Source organism: Mus caroli, unplaced genomic scaffold (genome assembly GCF_978045245.1).
Source record: "Mus caroli unplaced genomic scaffold, Mus_caroli_1 scaffold_8, whole genome shotgun sequence".
Lineage (NCBI taxonomy): Eukaryota > Metazoa > Chordata > Mammalia > Rodentia > Muridae > Mus > Mus caroli.
Window position 1 is genome coordinate 122,813,971 of NW_028227263.1, and position 18,728 is coordinate 122,832,698.

Genomic DNA, 18,728 nt, shown 5'->3' on the forward strand with positions numbered 1-18,728 from the left:
AAATCAGTCTGGCTGTTCCTCAGAAAATTGGACATAGTACTACTGGAGGATCCCACAATACCTCTCCTGGGCATATATCAGAAGATGTCCCAACCGGTAAGAAGGACACATGCTCCACTATGTTCATAGCAGCCTTATTTATAATAGCCAGAAGCTGGAAAGAACCCAGATGCCCCTCAACAGAGGAATGGATACAAAAAATGTGGTACATTTACACAATGGAGTACTACTCAGCTATTGAAAACAATGAATTTATGAAATTCCTAGGCAAATGGTTGTACCTGGAGGGCATCATCCTGAGTGAGGTAACACAATCACAAAAGAACTCAAGGAATATGTACTTGCTAATCAGTGAGTATTAGCCCAGGAACTTAGTATACCCGAGATATAAGAGACGATTTGTAAAACACATGAATCTGAAGAAGAACGAAGACCAAAGTGTGGACACTTTGCCCCTTCTTAGAATTGGAAACAATCACCCATGGAAGGAGATACATAGACAAAGTTTGGAGCTGAGTTAAAAGGATGCACCATCTAGAGACTGCCATATCCAGGGATCCTCCCATAATTAGCCTCCAAACGATGACACCATTGCATACACTAGCAAGTGTTTGCTGAAAGGACCCTGATATACCTGTCTCTTCTGAGACTAGGCCAGGGCCTATCAAACACAGAAGTGGATGCTCACAGTCAGATATTGGATGGATCACAGGGCTCCCAATGGAGGAGCTAGAGAAAGTATCCAAGGACCTAAAGAGATCTGCAACCCTGTAGGTGCAACAACATTATGAACTAACCAATACCCAAGAAAATAGAATATTGATGGCTGTTAGGAGAGTTATGAGGAATGTTTGTCACTTGGACTGTCATTTTCAGCAGCTGAATAGCAGAGAACAAGGATCTTTGGGATCCCTAAAGATCAACAGTAATGGAGAAAAGGTAGGGAAGCTTACAGCCAAAATTTCTTTGACACGTCTCAACCAGAGCCGAGAGTCCACAAAAGAAATGTGACAGAATGTACAAATACAGTCTAGAAGATAACAGGTCACAAATGTGACCACCAGCATCAGGATGGTGTGGGATGCTCTAGTCTCAGCATGAACTCTGAGCTTCTGATTTGTGGATTGAATATGCTGCAGTCTTTGGTGGTGTCTGTTCAGGAGAATAACCATGGAGACACTGCTCCAGATGATGATGCTGATGAACACCGCATCATGGGTAAATGACAAGATGCGAGTGCCTATACTGAAACCAGTGGTGGAACAAACCCACTTGCTTTTGATATTGGTATCATTGTATGTTTTCTGAGGACCACTGACTTTCATTGGAATATGAGCATTATTTAAGACACTGAACAACCAACAACTATAACAAGTATACCTCACAAATATGGGGGCTCTTCCATGGAGCATCACCCTACCCCAGCTACCAGGAGCAAGAGTGACAAGCTGATAAGTGCTCAGAGAGCAGGTGGAGCACATGTTTGTACTTCGAGCCACCAGGCAAATGAAGTACCCAAGTTTACATTTTAGGTCAGTTGGGGGCTCCTTTGGAACAAAAAGTGTCATATTGTTTGGAAATGCAAAGAGCAGAATCAAGGTATTGCCCACAGCCAAGTTGGCTAGAATGACTTTTATGGGTTTCTGTTGAGATCCATTCAAGATTGGAGATAAATTATGAACAATCAGAAAAATGTTGACTGCAGTCCCAACCCCAACCTGGCAAAGCAAGAGGACCTGAAGAGCCACTTCCTCTGTGGTTTTCACAGATTTATTCTGAGACAACATGGAGACAACCTCATTGGTCAACGGAATAGTGATCATGAGGGCAGTGCTGTTTGAGTCTTCTCAAATCCTGACATTTCCAATTGATTTGAAATATTTTCCCCCACAAAGAGCAGCACTACTTTATCTGTATGATCATGTTGACTGGAACACTGCATGAACATTGATCCATAATATCAACTTTACAAGTGTTTTACTTTTTCTTTCCTCATGATGGATCTGTGTGTGTGATACAGCACTATCTCCATTGGTTAACATCATTACACACATTTTAACACAGTATGGGCTCTGCATATTTATAAATTAACATTTATAGACAAGCCTGTATTTTTGCTTGATTAGAATTCAGCATTTTTCCTCATGTTATAGTAGTGTGTTAAGAAGAACAAATTTGGTTTTGGATAGTTGGTTCTGGATCTAATGCCATCTATTGACCTTTATGCCACTTCGTTCTTTTATTTCCTGTCATTCAGAACAACACCATTCATGTACATAAAATAAAGTAAGTATATCTTTTAAAATATAATGCAGGGCTGGAGAGATGGCACAGCAATTTAGGGCACTGGTGGCTGCTTAACTGCAGCAACCTTAGTTCAATTTCCACCACCCATATGACAGCATCTAATTGTGTGTAAATCCAATTAAAGGGGATGTGGTATTTACTGCCATACATGCAGGCAAAACACAAATGTATAAAACAATTAAATGAATAAAAATTTAAAGAACAAAATAAAAATTTAGTAATTATACTTTACAAAAGAATGAGACTGAAGAATTCCCCCCTAAAATAATCCATCTAGTTTTGATAAATTTTTACAATCTTTACCATAATGATAGAATGCATAATATTTCTGAAAATGTCACTATTATTCTATTCACATAGAAAAACCTTCATTTACAAATATATCATATATGCAGGATAAAAGTGTCTGGAACCCAAGCATATTATTAACTTATAAATATCTGAACTTTATCTGTTTTTATAAGGAACTGGGTGCTGCACACAAAATTGATTCATCTACAGTTTTTGTCATCCACAACTGAAATCACTAAAAAAATTACAGTTTATGTATTTACACACATAGATTTTTTTGAAACTGAGTTTGAGATAGACAATGTTTACTCTGAAACTTACTTTTTTTATTTTGCTGTCCATAGAAAAAATAAGCCATCATCCTACATTTAAAAACCTGTCCTCTCACATATAGTCGTCAGATGAAGGAATTTTTCAGATGAATCCTGAGCCATGGAATATACATTTCTTTACACAAAGGAAACGACTGACGTAATTAGATAAACTGTGGAGATAAAAATGAAGTCATTCTAATGATTAATGTTGGCTCTACAAAACACCATTGATTGCAGAGGAAAGAAATCAAGTCTAAGCAAAAATCTACAATTGCAGGAATCTCACCTACATTCATCAATGATGGTGATGCTCATAGGGATGAAGGCCTACTTCTGAGAGTTATTGCAGAAACAGAGTTCTGAATTCCACTCCGTTTGATGACCTTTTCTGTGTAACTATTTCCGAAGACTGGTCCAAAAGAAATCCTTACCTGCCCCATATTTTCCATGAAGTGTTTCACTGACTGAGACACGCTATCAGAGCTCATGAAGACACAGTATGTGGTACTGACATAACTCAGAGAGCAGATTACTGTGTTATACTTGGTATTATTTATTGTGTCTGTGTGGGGATGTTGCAATACTTCTAATGAAAGAAAAAAAAAACATTTATCCCCAGAGCAAATCATCATTTTCACTTTCTGGTAATTAAGGATGATGCCAAGAGTTTGTTAGATCTTAATGACTAGTCAAATTTCCTTTGAGAGATTCTAAGTTCTGAATTGATTTTGTCATCAAGAGTAGAAAGAGACATTCCAGGGGAGATCAAGAGATTTCTTACATGCATTTCCTGGGAGGGGGATTCATTATACCATATGCTTTCCTTTTTGCAAAATCATGCTAAAATCAAGTACTTCCAGACAGAAAATCAATATGTGATCTGGTGTCTTGTATCATTCCCATGTACAGATAAGGACTTTGTCGAAGGACAAAGTGGGTTTTCTGTCATTCCAGAGAACTTTGTAAATTGCTCTTTCTAACTTTATGAAGAATTGAGTTGGAATTTTGATGGGATTACATTGAATCTGTAGATTGCTTTCAGCAAGATGGTCATTTTTACTATATTAACCCTGCCAATCCATGAGCAGGGGAGAGCTTCCCATCTCTGAGAACTTCAATTTCTTTCTTCAGAGACTTGAAGTTCTTGAACTACAGATTTTTCACTTGCTTGGTTAGAGTCACACCAAGATATATTATATTCTTTGTTACTATTATGGAGGATGTCATTTCCCTAATTTCTTTCTCAGCCTGTTTATCCTTTGAGTATTGGAAGGCTGTTGATTTGTTTAAGTTAGTTTTATATCCAGCCACTTTGCTGAGTTTATCAGTTGTAGGAGTTCTCTGGTGGAATATTTGTGGTCACTTCAGTATACTATTATATCATTTGCCAATAGTGATATTTTGATTTTTCCTTTTCAGTTGGTATCAGCTTCGAACAACTTTTGTTTTCAAATTGCTTTAGCTAGATCTTCAAGTATCATATTCAATACATAGGCAGATAGTTAGAAGCCTTCCCTAATTTCCAATACTACTGGGATTATTTCAATTTTCTCTATTTAGTGTAATGTTGACTACTGCTTTGCTTTCTACTGCTTTTGCTATGTTCATATAAAGGCCTTTAATTCCTGATCTTTCCAAGACTTTTAACATGATGACATGTTGAATTTTGCCAAATACTTTTCCAGCACCTAATAAAATGATCAGGTCTTTTTTCCTTAGAGTTTGTTTATGTAGTGGTTTAAGATGATGGATGTTATATATTGAAATACACCTACATCTCTGGAATGAGAGGATATGACACCATTTCCAGGTTTTAACTCCTCAGCTACACCAGCAGTCGCAATGTATGCTGGGATGGCTCCGTATTCTATTGTGCAGTGCACCCAGAATTCTAACTATAGTGGATACACTAGTTGTTAGTATTAGAAATCATACGTATAGAGACAAACACAGGGAAATAACCTGATATTCTTGCTATACATTTTTCTATCTCTAATATTCATAGATAGTCATAAATCACTCCTGCTTTTTTATTAACTTAATAGGATTCGCAGAACATATTGATAAACATTACCGCAATGAAAAATGGGTTTCTATTCTTCATTTCCTATGGTTATTTCCCCACCCAAGCCATTTACAAACAAATCCATCATAAGGGACTCCTCAATATTTAATGACAAAAATGCCACTTCCTGGAAAATGAACACCTCTGCTATCCTGTTCAAGTGTTGCCCTATAATTTCTTGCAATATAATTTCTTGCTATTTGTTTTAGTTCTAAAAGAAATCCCTATTCCATTTAATCTTTTAGATACAATGTAAATTCTCTTAATTTGACTCCCTGGTTATGAAGATTTTCTGTCAAATTAGACACAATCCACTCCCCCCTTTTACACTAAAGATACATTTTCCCTTTACCAGCAACATGCCAGATCTCATAGTCCCCTTCCAGATCAGATATCTGATGGAAACTTCCTTGCTGATCAGACTGCCTCTATAGGAATGTTCATTGCCTCTGTTGAACAAGCAGATAAATCCCATTCATATACAAAAACAAATATAAAAGGGTTGCAAGCCCATTTTCCCAATGTACCTCTGGCTTAGACTCAAAGAAGAATAAAAACATTTTCCTGTTGTGCATCCCTATTACTACGGACACTTTACAAGCTATGGACACCAAACTCTGGACTCTCATACCCAATGCCCTATGGCAAATTGATATCATACCCATTCCCAATTCCATGGACAAAAATATCTTTCTTAGTTTTGACTCATACTAGCATTCTATGTGGGCTATTGCTCAAATGAACGAAAAATCAAAAAAGTAAATTCACCATATGTTCTCCACCTTTGCCTTTATGGGCATTCTCCAACAGATAAAAACTGACAATGGCCCCGCTTTTACTAGTGCACAATTAAAAAAACCTTGTGTTCACAATGTGAAATTGCCCACCACACAGGGCTTCCTAACAACAAACAGAGTCAAGCAAAGGATAATAGAAAGAACACAGCAAACCCTAAAATCCGACTCATAAAACAAAAAACAAATGCCTACCCACTGAACAAGATGGATCTTACTACCCTAAATGTATTTAACATTATAAGAGTTCCAAAAACCCTCCTATCTTCTTCCATTGGCATTTACCAGGAGTAATTCCTCGCATCTGGACTTGATTTAGAAGGTAGGAAATCCCCTCACACACATACAAAAAAAAATGTGTAACAACTTTGACTGTGTGTTTCCACAGAATCAGCATAGGCCTATTTAGGTTCCTACTACAAATGTCCAACATAAACACAACAACCAAGGAGATTTCCCAACTCTCTGAAGAGGCAGAAGAGAGGCCATCCACAATAGAACAACAAGATCTCCTGGAAGGACATCCATGATCTGTGACCACTGTCAAGCTGTGTACCCTCCACTGTCTTTCCTTTGCTTTATTCTTATGGGTGTTTTTGTTATTTCTCTTTCTAACTTTGCTACTTCCCAGCTTACTCATATCCCTCCCAATACACACCACTGGAGATGTTTTGCTACAGTGTCTTATAATGGACATGAAAAAAAAAAAGAAGAACACAGGACTGTCAGACCAGAATTGAGATCTCTCTATAACCCAATTTCATTTCCTCTATTCCCTGATCTTTCCTCTGTATTCCTTACTGAAACACAGGCGACTGCATGCAGGAGACCTTCATATATGGAGGTTGTAGACATTAGGGATTAAAAATTGAATCCATTGGTCATGATGGTACCATGTTTAAAACTTAAAACTCACTTTCAGAATTCCATCAGTGATATACGGGAGTAGTAATGTTGTCTAGGAATCATAAGTAATCACTACCCTAATGAATACACTAAATACTCTGTAGCTGATCTATGTCTTTTGCCAGCCTGGACTTGCTTTCAAGTTGGTTTTTACCAACATTAAAATCCTTTAACAGGAGGTCAAACCCAGAGAGAGATCCAATCCACTCTCTGCTAGCTTCACTTGTTATGAACGTTTTAATCATATGATCATTTATCCTGATAGATATATAAATGCTGAGGACAGATAAAGAAAAAAAAGTATTCCCCCTTTTCTAACCAGAATCCTCTTTTCTTAGACAACTCTCATATGAACCAATTAGAGAGAATTTAGAAATAAAGATTAAAAGCACTTTTCAATGTGTCTCCTTTTCTTCCTGTGACTTCAACTAGCAGGCTTGAAGTTAGAGCCCTGTAATTTCCGTGGAGATTGAACAAAGGCTACTTACCTTAATCCCCTGCTGTCTTATGATGAGGTGGTGAACAGTAACTAACCTAAAAGGAGCTCAGGCAGGTTAACTAAATTAGAAAAGTTTCATAGACTTAAGATAGGTAAATGACTTATTGTTAAAGAGTAGCCCCAAATAACTTGTAACTCAAAGTCTTACTCCCTGCAGATGTGTTTCCTCATTGACAGCCTCAAGATGAATCAACAAGAAAGAAGAACTATTGGGCCTGGCCCCTAGCAGATGGAATCTCACCTTCATAAAAAATGGGGAGGGATATGAAGCCATAAAACTGTGTGAATGGGAAAGTCAGTCCAGAGCAGGAGTGAGGTTGAGTCATGTCCAACCCGAAAAATCTCATGATGAGTCTGACAGAAGTAGGACTGTTTTTTCCATGTTCTGTTTCTGGATATACCTGCACATGTAGTCTGTACAACACCATATCTGTCACCAGGTAACATAATCTGATGGCCAGTTTTAGATCAGACTTCCTATCTGATTTATGAAGACATGTCTTACTAGCATCTGGAATTCTTCTTTATGCAAATGAGGGATTCCTAATACTTCAGCTTCTGCCAATGATATAAACTCACACAAACACTTACACAGTCCCCAGTGTTCATATAGCACTTGTTCACCCCAAAGCAAAAGAGTTGTTTCACCCAAAACTGTCTCCAAAGATGATTATTTCCCTGTATTCATGCCATTCCAGATCCTCCTAACCCATCCAACCTGATAAGGTTCATTTCTTCCAATCCAGCCCAGTGCACAATGGTGCTTGAATATTCTGAGGGCAGAAACCAACCCAGACTGATCCTTCAGCTGCTACAAATCACAATCCAAATTTCAAACACAGACGATAACTTTGTTAAAATCTGTCAATATTCTATTGTTTTCCCTGAGGAAACCATGGGAGCTGTGCTCTCAGCTCACAGCAGTGGATGGGTGTGCTACCCTGACCTGGATCCTTCTGAAACTGTAAACTCTGCTCCGGTGTGCTGTCCTGTGCTGAGTTGGGAAAGTTGGCAGCACAGTGGTGGGACCCATGGCTCGGTGACCCTGGAACCTGCCAGATATGTTAATGGTCACCTGAGTTAGTAGTTTATCCAGAGTTTCTTTGAGACCTAATAAGATTTTGACAAGCCTAGTATGCATGCAGTATCCCATAGTTCAGCCAGATCTGCTTACCTGTGAATAAGAACTAAGAGCCCGAGGTGATTAGGACAAAGGAGACTGTAGCAAAGGATCTAGGTTGGCGAAAGCCCTGGACCACCATGGGCAGGAACTCGGCAGATGGTCCTTTGGTCCCCAGAGACCTCTTCATGTTGCAGGTGCCCTATCATGCCCAGGATCTTGGGATCGCTGGTGAGTGGAGTGCAACATCTGTTCCAAGACAGTAAGGGCAGGGAGGGGGTCATGCCAGCAGGAACAGGGATGCAGGAAGCCAGCACAAACAGTGGCTGGTGTTCATTCTGGTTGGATCCAGCACAGGGCCACCTTGGGCATGAACTCAGTGGATGATCCCATTGTCCCCAGGGGACTCCCCATGCCGCAAGTGCCCTAGCACACCCATGATCTTGGGGTCACTGAGGATAGTTGGCCTTCAGAGAGGTCTCTGAACCCAGGACTCAGGTGAGAGCACCATCTTGTATCCCAGGTCTCTTGGAGAGCAGTCCATGCAAGAGACCAAGTGGGCTGCAGAAGCAACAGAGCTTCTTTCTTGAACAGCGTCCTTTCAGACCTTCATCCTCAGCCAGGAGACCGAACTGAGACCCAGACCTCTTGGAACCTTCCCATCCACAGGGGAGTCAGCCTCCAGGGAGGGCTCTGGCCCTGGACTCAGGTGAGCTCATCACCTTGTATCCTGGGTTTCTCAGAGATCAGTGCACACTGGAAAGCATGTGGGCCACATAGGCAACCGAGCTTCTTAGACAGGGTCCCTGCAGGCATTCATCATCAGGCAGAAGGTAGAATAGATCTGGGTGTCAGACATCTGTACACCTTCCCTGAAAGTGGAGGGGTTGCCTGCAGAGACCACTAGGACTCAGGAGAGAGTTGGACTCACAGGAGTGCTGACTGAGGCTGTTAGAATCACAGGAGGAACAAGCTCAAGCCAGAGACAGCTGGAACATCTAACACCAGAGATTGCCAGATGGTGAAAGGCAAATATGGGAATCTTACTGGCAGAGACCAAGACCACTCGGCATCATTAGGTCCCAGTACTCCCACCACAGTGAGTCCTGGATACCTGAGCACATCTGAAAAGCAAGTTTCGAATTTAAAATCATATCTCATGATGCTGATGGATGACTTTTAGGAAGGGCATTAATAACTCACTTAAAGAAATTCACGAGAACACTGCTAAAGAGGTAGAAGTCCTTAAACAAGAAGAACAAGAATCCCTTGAAGAATTGCAGGGAAACACTGCTAAACAGGGAGAAGACCTTAAAGAGGAAGCACAAAAATCCCTTAAAGAATTATAGGAAAACACAACCAAAGAGGTGATGGAACTGAAGAAAGCCATCCAGGATCTAAAAATGTAAGTAGAAACAATAAAGAAAACCCAAAGGGAGACAACTCTGAAGAAAGAAATCCTAATCATGAACCATAAATACGAACATCAGCAACAGAGTATGAGAGATGGACAAGAGAATCTCAGGTGCAAAAGATTCCATGGAAGGCATGGACACAACAATCAAACAAAATGAAAAAGGCAAAGAGATTCTAACTCAAAACATCCAGGAAATCCAGGACACAATGAGCAGAGCAAACCTGGGGATAATGGGTATGGATGAGAATGAAGGTTTTCAACTTGAAGGGCCAGTGAATATCTTCAACAAAATTATGGTAGAGAACTTCCCTAGCCTAAAGAAGGATATGCCCATAAACATATGAGAGGCCTGCAGAACTCCAAATAGACTGGACCAGAGGAGAAATTCCTCCTAACCCATAATAATCAGAGCAACAAATGCACTAAATCAAGATAGAGGTTGAAGGCAGTAAGGGAAAGAGGTCAAGTGGCATATAGAGGCAGATCTATTGAAATTGCACTATACTTCTCTTCATTGACTATGAAGGCCAGAGGATCCTGGACAGATGTTATACAGACCCTATGAGAGCACAAATTCCATCCCAGGCTACTGTGCCCAGCAAAGCTCTCAATTACCACAGATGGAGAGGCTGAAGTATTCCATGGCAAAACCAAATTCACAAAATATCTTTCCACAAATTCTGCCCTTCAAAGGATAATGAATGGAATACTCCAACACAAGGAGGGAAATTGCACCGTAGAAAGAGCAAGAAGGTAATCTTTCAACAAACCTAAAAGAGAATACTCACAGGAGCAGAATCCCCACTCTAACAACAAAAATGGCAGGGAGCAACAATTACTTTTCCTTGGTGTCTTTTGATATCAATGGACTTGATTCCCCAATAAAAAGACTGGCTACATAAGTAGGACCCAACATTTTGCTGCATGCCTGAAGCCCACCTCAGGGACAGGGTTGGACACTGCCTCAGAGTAAAGGGCTAGAAAACAATTTTCCAAGCAGATAGTCTGAGAAAGCAAGATGGAGTAGCCATTCTAATATCAAATGAAATAGACTTCCAACCCTGGGTTATCAAAAAGGACAGAGAGGGGCACTTCATAATTATCCAGGGTAGAATCTTACAAAATGTACACTCAATTCTGAGTGTCTATGCTCCAAATGCAAGGGTGTATGGCATTGCACTATGTACAGACAGCCTGGTTTCCAGTAGAGGCTAGATCTTCAACCCCTGGATAACTCGATGGGTGGTAATTCCCCCCTACATGAGATGGCAGGCGATCGACCATGTCTCCTGGAACCCTGCCTCTGGTTGAAGTTAACCAACCCTTCAGTCCCCACAGGAGAAGTGTCACTTTTAGTCAGGTAGACAATGTCCCAAGCTTCTGACCTTCAGTCTAAACTCTTCCCCAGTTACCTAGCAACACATAACAGCCATAAGAGGAGCTGCTTAGCCCCACCTCACACTCTTATGTTCTCCTCTCCTCTCCTCTCCTCTCCTCTCCTCTCCTCTCCTCTCCTCTCCTCTCCTCTCCTCTCCTCTCCTCTCCTCTCCTCTCCTCATCCTCTCCCTCACTTACTCTCTCTCCCTCTCACTCTTTGTTTCTTACTCTCTAGCCTTTCATCTCTCTCTCCTTCTCCCCTTTCTCTCCTCTTAGTGATGGCTGGTTTCTCTCTCTCTCTCTCTCTCTCTCTCTCTCTCTCTCTCTCTCTCTCTCTCTCTCTCTCTCTCTCTCTCTCTCTCTCTCTCTCTCTCTCCTCTCTTTCCTCCTGCATTTCTACAATAAAGCTCTAAAACCATAGACTGTCTCTATTCATCAAGGCCAGCTGTGCTTGGAAGATGGAATAGGCTTTCTCCTAATGAGCCGTTTCTTCAATCTCCCAATTGAAGGCCTTTCTGTGCTCCAGTTAAAACCTGGACTAAGGACTCTTGCCTGCATGGTAACCTCTTTCCCTCAGCCCTCCAACCCATAACCCCAGGGCAACAGGTTGTTGCCTCAGGGACTCCAGTTGGGGGCTGCCTCTTGTCCACCCCAGGTTGAGTGGGGTCAGTGGCTTAGATGCCCACTCGGGGCTGAGTGGAAAGTGTCTGACAGCTCTCCAGCATCTGTCTGCCCAGAGCACAGGAGGAACTCTGGACAGACGCAGGCTATCCTCCCTCTGCCTTCCTTTCCCCAACACACTCTTAGTTCCCACACAAGGGCATCCACATTTATTAAGGAAACTGTACAGAAGCTCAGAGCACACACTGCACCTCACACAATGATGATGGGAGACTTCAGCACCCCATTCTCATCAAAGGACAGATCCTGGAGGCATAAAAAAAACAGAGAAACATTGAAATTAACATAAGTGGTGAAGCAGATGGATTTAACAGACATCTACAGAATATTTTATCCTAAAAAGCAAGGATGTACCTTTTTCTCAGCACCTCATGGTGCCTTCTCCAAGACTGAACATATAATTGGTCACAAAGCAGACCTCAACAGATAAAGAAATATTAAAATTATCCCATGCATCCTGTCTGGTCACCACCGAATAAGGCTGATCTTAAATAACAGAATGAATAATAGAAAGCCAACATTCACGTGGAAACTGAACAGTGCTCTACTCAATGATACCTTGGTCAAGGAAGAAAGAAAGAAATTAAAGACTTTTTAGAGTTTAATGAAAATTATGCCACAACATACCCAAATTTGGGACACAATGAAAGCTGCCCTAAGAGGAAAACTCATAGCTCTGAGTACTGCCAAAAAGAAAGTAGAGAGAGCATACAGTAGCAGCTTGACAGAACACCTAAAAGTTCTAGAACAAAGGGAAGGAAATACACCCAAGAGGAGTGGATGGAAAGAAGCAACCAAACTCGGGGATGAAATCCACAAAGTGTAAACAAAAAGAATTATACAAAGGAACATCCTAACCAGGAGCTCTTTGTTGTTGTTGTTGTTGTTTTGTTGATTTTCTCAAAAAAAAAACCCAAGAAACAATCAACAAGATACATAAACCCTTAGCCAGACTAACTAGAGGGCACAGGGACAGTATCCTAATTAACAAAATCAGAAATGAAAAGGGAGACATAAAAACAGAACCGGAGGAAATCCAAACCATCATCAGATCCGACTATAAAAGGCTATACTCAACAAAACTGGAACACCTGGATGAAATGGACAATTTTCTAGATCGATACCAGGGACCAAAGTTAAATCAGGATCAGGTTAATGATGTAAACAGCCCATATAACCTAAAGAAATATAAGCAGTCATTAAAAGTCTCCCAATCAAAAAAAGCCCAAGACCAGATGGGTTTAGTGCAGAATTCTATCAAACCTTCAAAGAAGTCCTTATTCCAATTCTCCTCAAACTGTTCCATAAAATAGAATCAGAATGTATGCTACTCAATTCATTCTATGAAGATACAATTACTCTGAACCTAAACCACACAAAGATCCAACAAAGAAAGAGAACTTCAGACCAATTTCCTTTATGAATATCGATGCAAAAATACTCAATAAAATTCTCATAAACTGAATCCAAGAACACATCAAAATAATCATTCATCCTGGTCAAGTAGGCTTCATGCCAAGGATACAGGGATGGCTTAATATATGGAAATCCACCAACGTAATCCAGTATATAAACAAACTCAAAGACAAAAACCACATGATCATCACCTTAGATGCTGAGAAAGCATTTGACAAAATTCAACACCCATTCATGATAAAAGTCTTGGAAAGATCAGAAATTCAAGGCACATATATAAACATAATGAAAGCGATATACAGCAAACCAGTAGCCAACATAAGGCTACATGGAGAGAAACTTGAAACAATCCCACTAAAATCTAATACTAGACAAAGTTGCCCACTCTTTCCCTACCTATTCGATATAGTACTTGAAGTCCTAGCCAGTTCAATTAGACAACAAAAGGATATCAAGGGTTGTCTTAGTCAGGGTTTCTCTTCCTGCACAAACACCATGACCAAGAAGCAAGTTGGGGAGGAAAGGGTTTATTCGGCTTACACTTCCATACTGCTGTTCATCACCAAAGGAAGTCAGGACTGGAACTCAAGCAGGTCAGAAAGCAGGAGCTGATACAGAGGCCATCTAGGGATATTCTTTACTGGCTTGCCTCCCCTGGCTTGCTCAGCCTGCTCTCTTATAGAACCCAAGACTACCAGCCCAGAGATGGTCCCACCCACAAGGGGCCTTTCCCCCTTGATCACTAATTGAGAAAATGCCTTACAGTTGGATCTCGTGGAGCATCTCCTCAAATGAAGCTCCTTTCTCTGTGATAACTCCAGCTGTGTCAAGTTGACACAAAACTAGCCAGTACAAGGGTATACAAATTGGAAAGGAAGAAGTCAAAATATCAGTATTTGCAGATGATATCATAGTATAAATAAGTAGCCCTAAAAATTCCACCAGAGAACTCCTAAACCTGAGAAACAGATTCAGTGCAGTAGCTGGATATAAAATTAACTCAAACTCAGTGGCCTTTCTCCATACAAAGGATAAACGGGCTGAGAAAGAAATTAGGGAAACAACACCCTTCACAATACTCAGAAATAATATAAAATACCATGGTGTGACTAACAAAGGAAGTAAAAGATCTTTATGATAAGAACTTCAAGTTTCTGAAGAAAGAAATAAAAGACGATCTCAGAAGATGGAAAGATCTCCCATGCTCATGGATTGGCAGGATTAATATAGTGAAAATGTCTATATTGCCAAAAGCAATCGACAGATCAATGCAATCCCCACCAAAATTCCAACTCAGTTCTTCACCTAGTAATAAAGAGCAGTTTGAAAATTCATCTGGAATAACAAAAAACTAGAATAGCAAAAACTCTTCTCAAGGATAAAAGAACATCTGGTGGAATCATCATTCCTGGCCTCAAGCTGCACTACAGAGCAATTGTAATAAAACCTGTATGGTATTGTTACAGAGACAGACTGGTTGATCAATGGAATAGAATTGAGGAACCAGGAATGAACCCATACAACTATGCTCACTTGATCTTTGACAATGGAGATAAAGCCATCCAGTGGAAAAAAGATAGCATTTTCAACAAATGGTGCTGGCTCAACTGGCAGTTATGTAGAAGAATGTGAATTGATCCATTCGTATCTCCTTCTACAAAGCTCAAGTCTATGTGGATCAAGGACCTCCACATAAAACCAGAAACACTGAAGTGTATAGAGGAGAAAGTGAGAAAAAGCCTTGAAGTTATGGGCATGGGAAAAATTATTTTGAATAAAACAGCAATGACTGGTGGTGCAATATCCAGAATCAACAAATGGGACCTCATAAAATTGCAAAGTATCTGTAAGGCAAAAGCCACTGTCAATAAAACAAAAAGGCCACCAACAGATTGGGAACGGATCTTTATCAATCCTAAATCTGATAGGGGACTAATCTCCAATATGTACAAAGAACTCAAGATGCTGGACTCCAGAAATTCAAATAACCCCATAAAAACGGGGTACAGAGCTAAACAAAGAATTCTCAATTGAGGAATACCAAATGGCTGAGAAGCACCTGAAAAAATGTTCATCATCCTTAATCATCAAGGAAATGCAAATCAAAACAACCCTGAGATTCCACCTCACACCAGTCAGAATGGCTAAGATCAAAAATCAGGTGACAGTAGATTGCTCGTGAGGTTGCAAGCTGGTACAACCACTCTGGAAATCAGTCTGACTATTCCTCAGAAAATTAGACATAGTACTACCAGAAGATCCAGCAACCTCTCCTGGGCATATACCCAGAAGAAGTTCCAACTGGTAATAAGCACACATGCTTCACTATGTTCATAGCAGCTGTATTTATAATGACCAGAAGCTGGAAAGAACCCAAATGACCCTCAACAGAGGAATGGATACAGAGAATGTGGTATATTTACACAATGGAGTACTACTCAGCTATTAAAAAGAATGAATTTATGAAATTCTTAGGCAAGTGGATGGATCTGGAGGATATCATCCTGAGTGAGGTAACCCAAACACAAAAGAACACACATGATATGCACTTAATAATAAGTGGATATTAGCCCCAAAACTTAGAATACCCAAGATACAATTTACAAAAAACATGAAACTCAAGAAGAAGGAAAATCAAAGTGAGGATGCTTCATTCCACCTTATAATGGGGTACAAAATACCCATGGATTGAGTTACAAAGACAAAGATTGGAGCTGAGATGGAAGGAAGGACCATCCAGAGACTGCCCCACCCAGGGATCCATCCCATAAACAGCCACCAAACCCAGACACTAATGCATATGCCAGCAAGATTTTACTGATAGGACCCTGATATAGCTGTCTTTTGTGAGGCTATGCCAATGCCTGGCAATTACAGAAGTGGATGCTCAAAGTCATTTATTGGATGGAAAACAGGGCTCCAATGAAGGAGCTACAAAAAGTACCCAAGGAGTAAAGGGGTCTGTAAACCTATACTAGGAACAGCAAAATGAACTACCCAGTACCCCCAGAGATTGTGCCTCTAGTTGCATATGTAGCAGAGGATGGCCTAGTACGCCATCAATGGGAGGAGAGATCCTTGGTCTTGAGAAGATTATATGCCCCAGTACAGGGGAATACCAGGGCCAGGAAGCGGGAGTGGGTGCTTTGGGGAGCAATGTGGGAGGATTGTATAGGAGACTTTCAGGATAGCATTTGAAATGTAAATGAAGAAAATACCTTAAAAAAAAAGAAAAAATACATTGAACATTTTCTTATGGTACAATCATAGTGGCACACTACTGTAATATCAGCACTATGGGAGTTGAGGTGGGTAGACTGTCACACAAGTCTACAGCTCCCTGCTACCTTAGAAAACAATAAAAACCAGTAACCACAAAAATTCTAATCATTTTGGGAAGTGATTGCTTAATTCTTGATGTGTTAGAGGATTAAATACACTCCAAAAAGTGAAATTCTTAATAATTACATTCTTTACCAAAGAATCTGTCCAAATGAAATCATTCCTATTTGAAAATAAAAGCACAGACTAATATACCAGTAGAATTGTCAACTGCAATAATGGTGAAAGTGAGGCATTCCATGAAAAGTCAAATTTGGGTAATATCTTCTTATATATCTACCGCTAAATGTGCTGAAAAATACAGTTCACTCTAAAGGAGCTAACTATATTCATGAAACCACAAGGAATGAATAATCTCTGACCACCAAATTAAAAATACTTTACCATAAAAAACAGTAATTTTTTCATTAGAATGACTGTGAAACACTTCACAGAATGCTTAATAATTATATAACACCAGTCATAATAGATAATATCAAAACACATGCTGGAGGGAATGTGGAGAAATAGGAAGAATGGTTCACTCCTGGTGGGATTGCAAGCTGGTACACCACTCTGGAAATCAATATGGAGGTTCCCAGATGTCCCCCAACATAAGAATGGATACAGAAAATGTGGTTCATTTACAAAATGTAATACTACACAGGTATTAAGAATGAGGACATACAGAGCTTTTCAGGAAAATGGATGGAACTAGAAAATATCATCCTGAGTGAGGTAAATCAGACCCAAAATGACATGCATGGTATGTACTTACTAATAAGTGGATCATACCCAAAAATGTAAAGAATAGCCAAAATACAGTCCACAAAACACAAAAAGGTCAAAAAGCTGAAGTTTCCAAGTGAAGATGCCTCAGTCTTACTTGAGAGAGAGAAGGAAGCAATCCCATGTGAGGACAGGGGTAGAGTGAAGATATTTCACAAAACAATCTAGGGTCTAAAAATGGAAGGAGGAACAATAAAGAAATCACAAATGGAGACAACTCTGGAGACAGAAAATCTAAAAATAGAGATCAGGAGTGTATTAGTCAGGGTTCTCTAGAGTCACAGAACTTATGGATAGTCTCTATATAGTAAAAGAATTTATTGATGACTTACAGTCGGCAGCCCAATTCCCAATAATGGTTCAGTCGCAGCTGTGAATGGAAGTCCAAGGATCTAGCAGTTACTCAGTCTCACACAGCAAGCAGGCAAAGGAGCAAGAGCAAGACTTCCTTCTTCCAATGTCCTTATATTGTCTTCAGCAGGTGTAGCCCTCGTCTCTGCAACTGGTTACGTGGCCTTAATTGGTATTTATAACTACCTTCCTCTACTACCCATTCTATATTTTCTTCATCTTCGGCAAGCACCTCAGCAGGTCTTGGCTCTTTTCCTGGAGAATTGACCCATACCTTCATGGGCTACACCTGCTGTGGTGGAACACACCTTTAATCCCAGATGAAAGGTGTAGCCCAAATTAAAAGTGTGTTCTATCACACCTTTAATCCCAGATGACCTTGAACTCGGAGATTTAATTTTCTGGAATCCATAGCCACTATGCTTCAAGATCTCCATACCAAAATCCAGATCAGAATATTCTATCTCCAAGCCTCCAGATAAAAGGGTTGCTGGTGAGCCTTTCAATTCTGGATTGTAGTTCATTCCAAATATAGTCAAGTTGACAACCAGGAATAGCCACTACAATCCACCCCTTGTCAACTTGACACAAATAATATCTCATGTTCACATGAAACAATAATGAGGTTGTGAATACACCTAACATGATATAACTATCCCTCGTACAATCACAAACACATTTGTAAATTTACAATGGGGCATTCATATTACTTTATAATCCTTGTTTCTGCAACTGGTTACGTGGCCTTAATTGGTATTTATAACTACCTTCCTCTACTACCCATTCTGTATTTTCTTCATCTTCGGCAAGCACCTCAGCAGGTCTTGGCTCTTTTCCTGGAGGATTGACCCATAACTTCATTCCTGATGGGTCTGCGTCCTTTGTCATCCTACTTGTATTAGGCTGTTGTAGTTTCCCATTGACTTTAATCACAGGACATGGTAGTACTAAGAGATTCCCTAAGGGATCTCCTACACTCCAGACATCATCTTGCTTTCCACCATTGTGAAGAAGTAATCCAATTTTCCCATGGTAATCTGGATCTATCACCCCACCTAACACTGTTATTCCTTTTTTAGC

The 18,728-nt window shown here is 40.2% G+C and overlaps 1 protein-coding gene across 1 annotated transcript; it reads right to left on the minus strand.

The window, feature by feature from the left end:
- Positions 1 to 349: 349 nt before the first annotated feature.
- On the minus strand, positions 350 to 3,424 carry LOC147003425 (vomeronasal type-1 receptor 4-like). The gene is made up of 3 exons (XM_085840996.1): positions 3,203 to 3,424; positions 2,920 to 3,082; positions 350 to 2,246 (listed from the first exon to the last, which is right to left on the minus strand). Exon 3 carries the CDS (start codon positions 1,821 to 1,823, stop codon positions 873 to 875), a length of 951 nt encoding a protein of 316 aa, XP_085697122.1. The 5' UTR covers positions 1,824 to 2,246; positions 2,920 to 3,082; positions 3,203 to 3,424; the 3' UTR covers positions 350 to 872.
- Between the last annotated feature and the right edge of the window lie 15,304 nt (positions 3,425 to 18,728).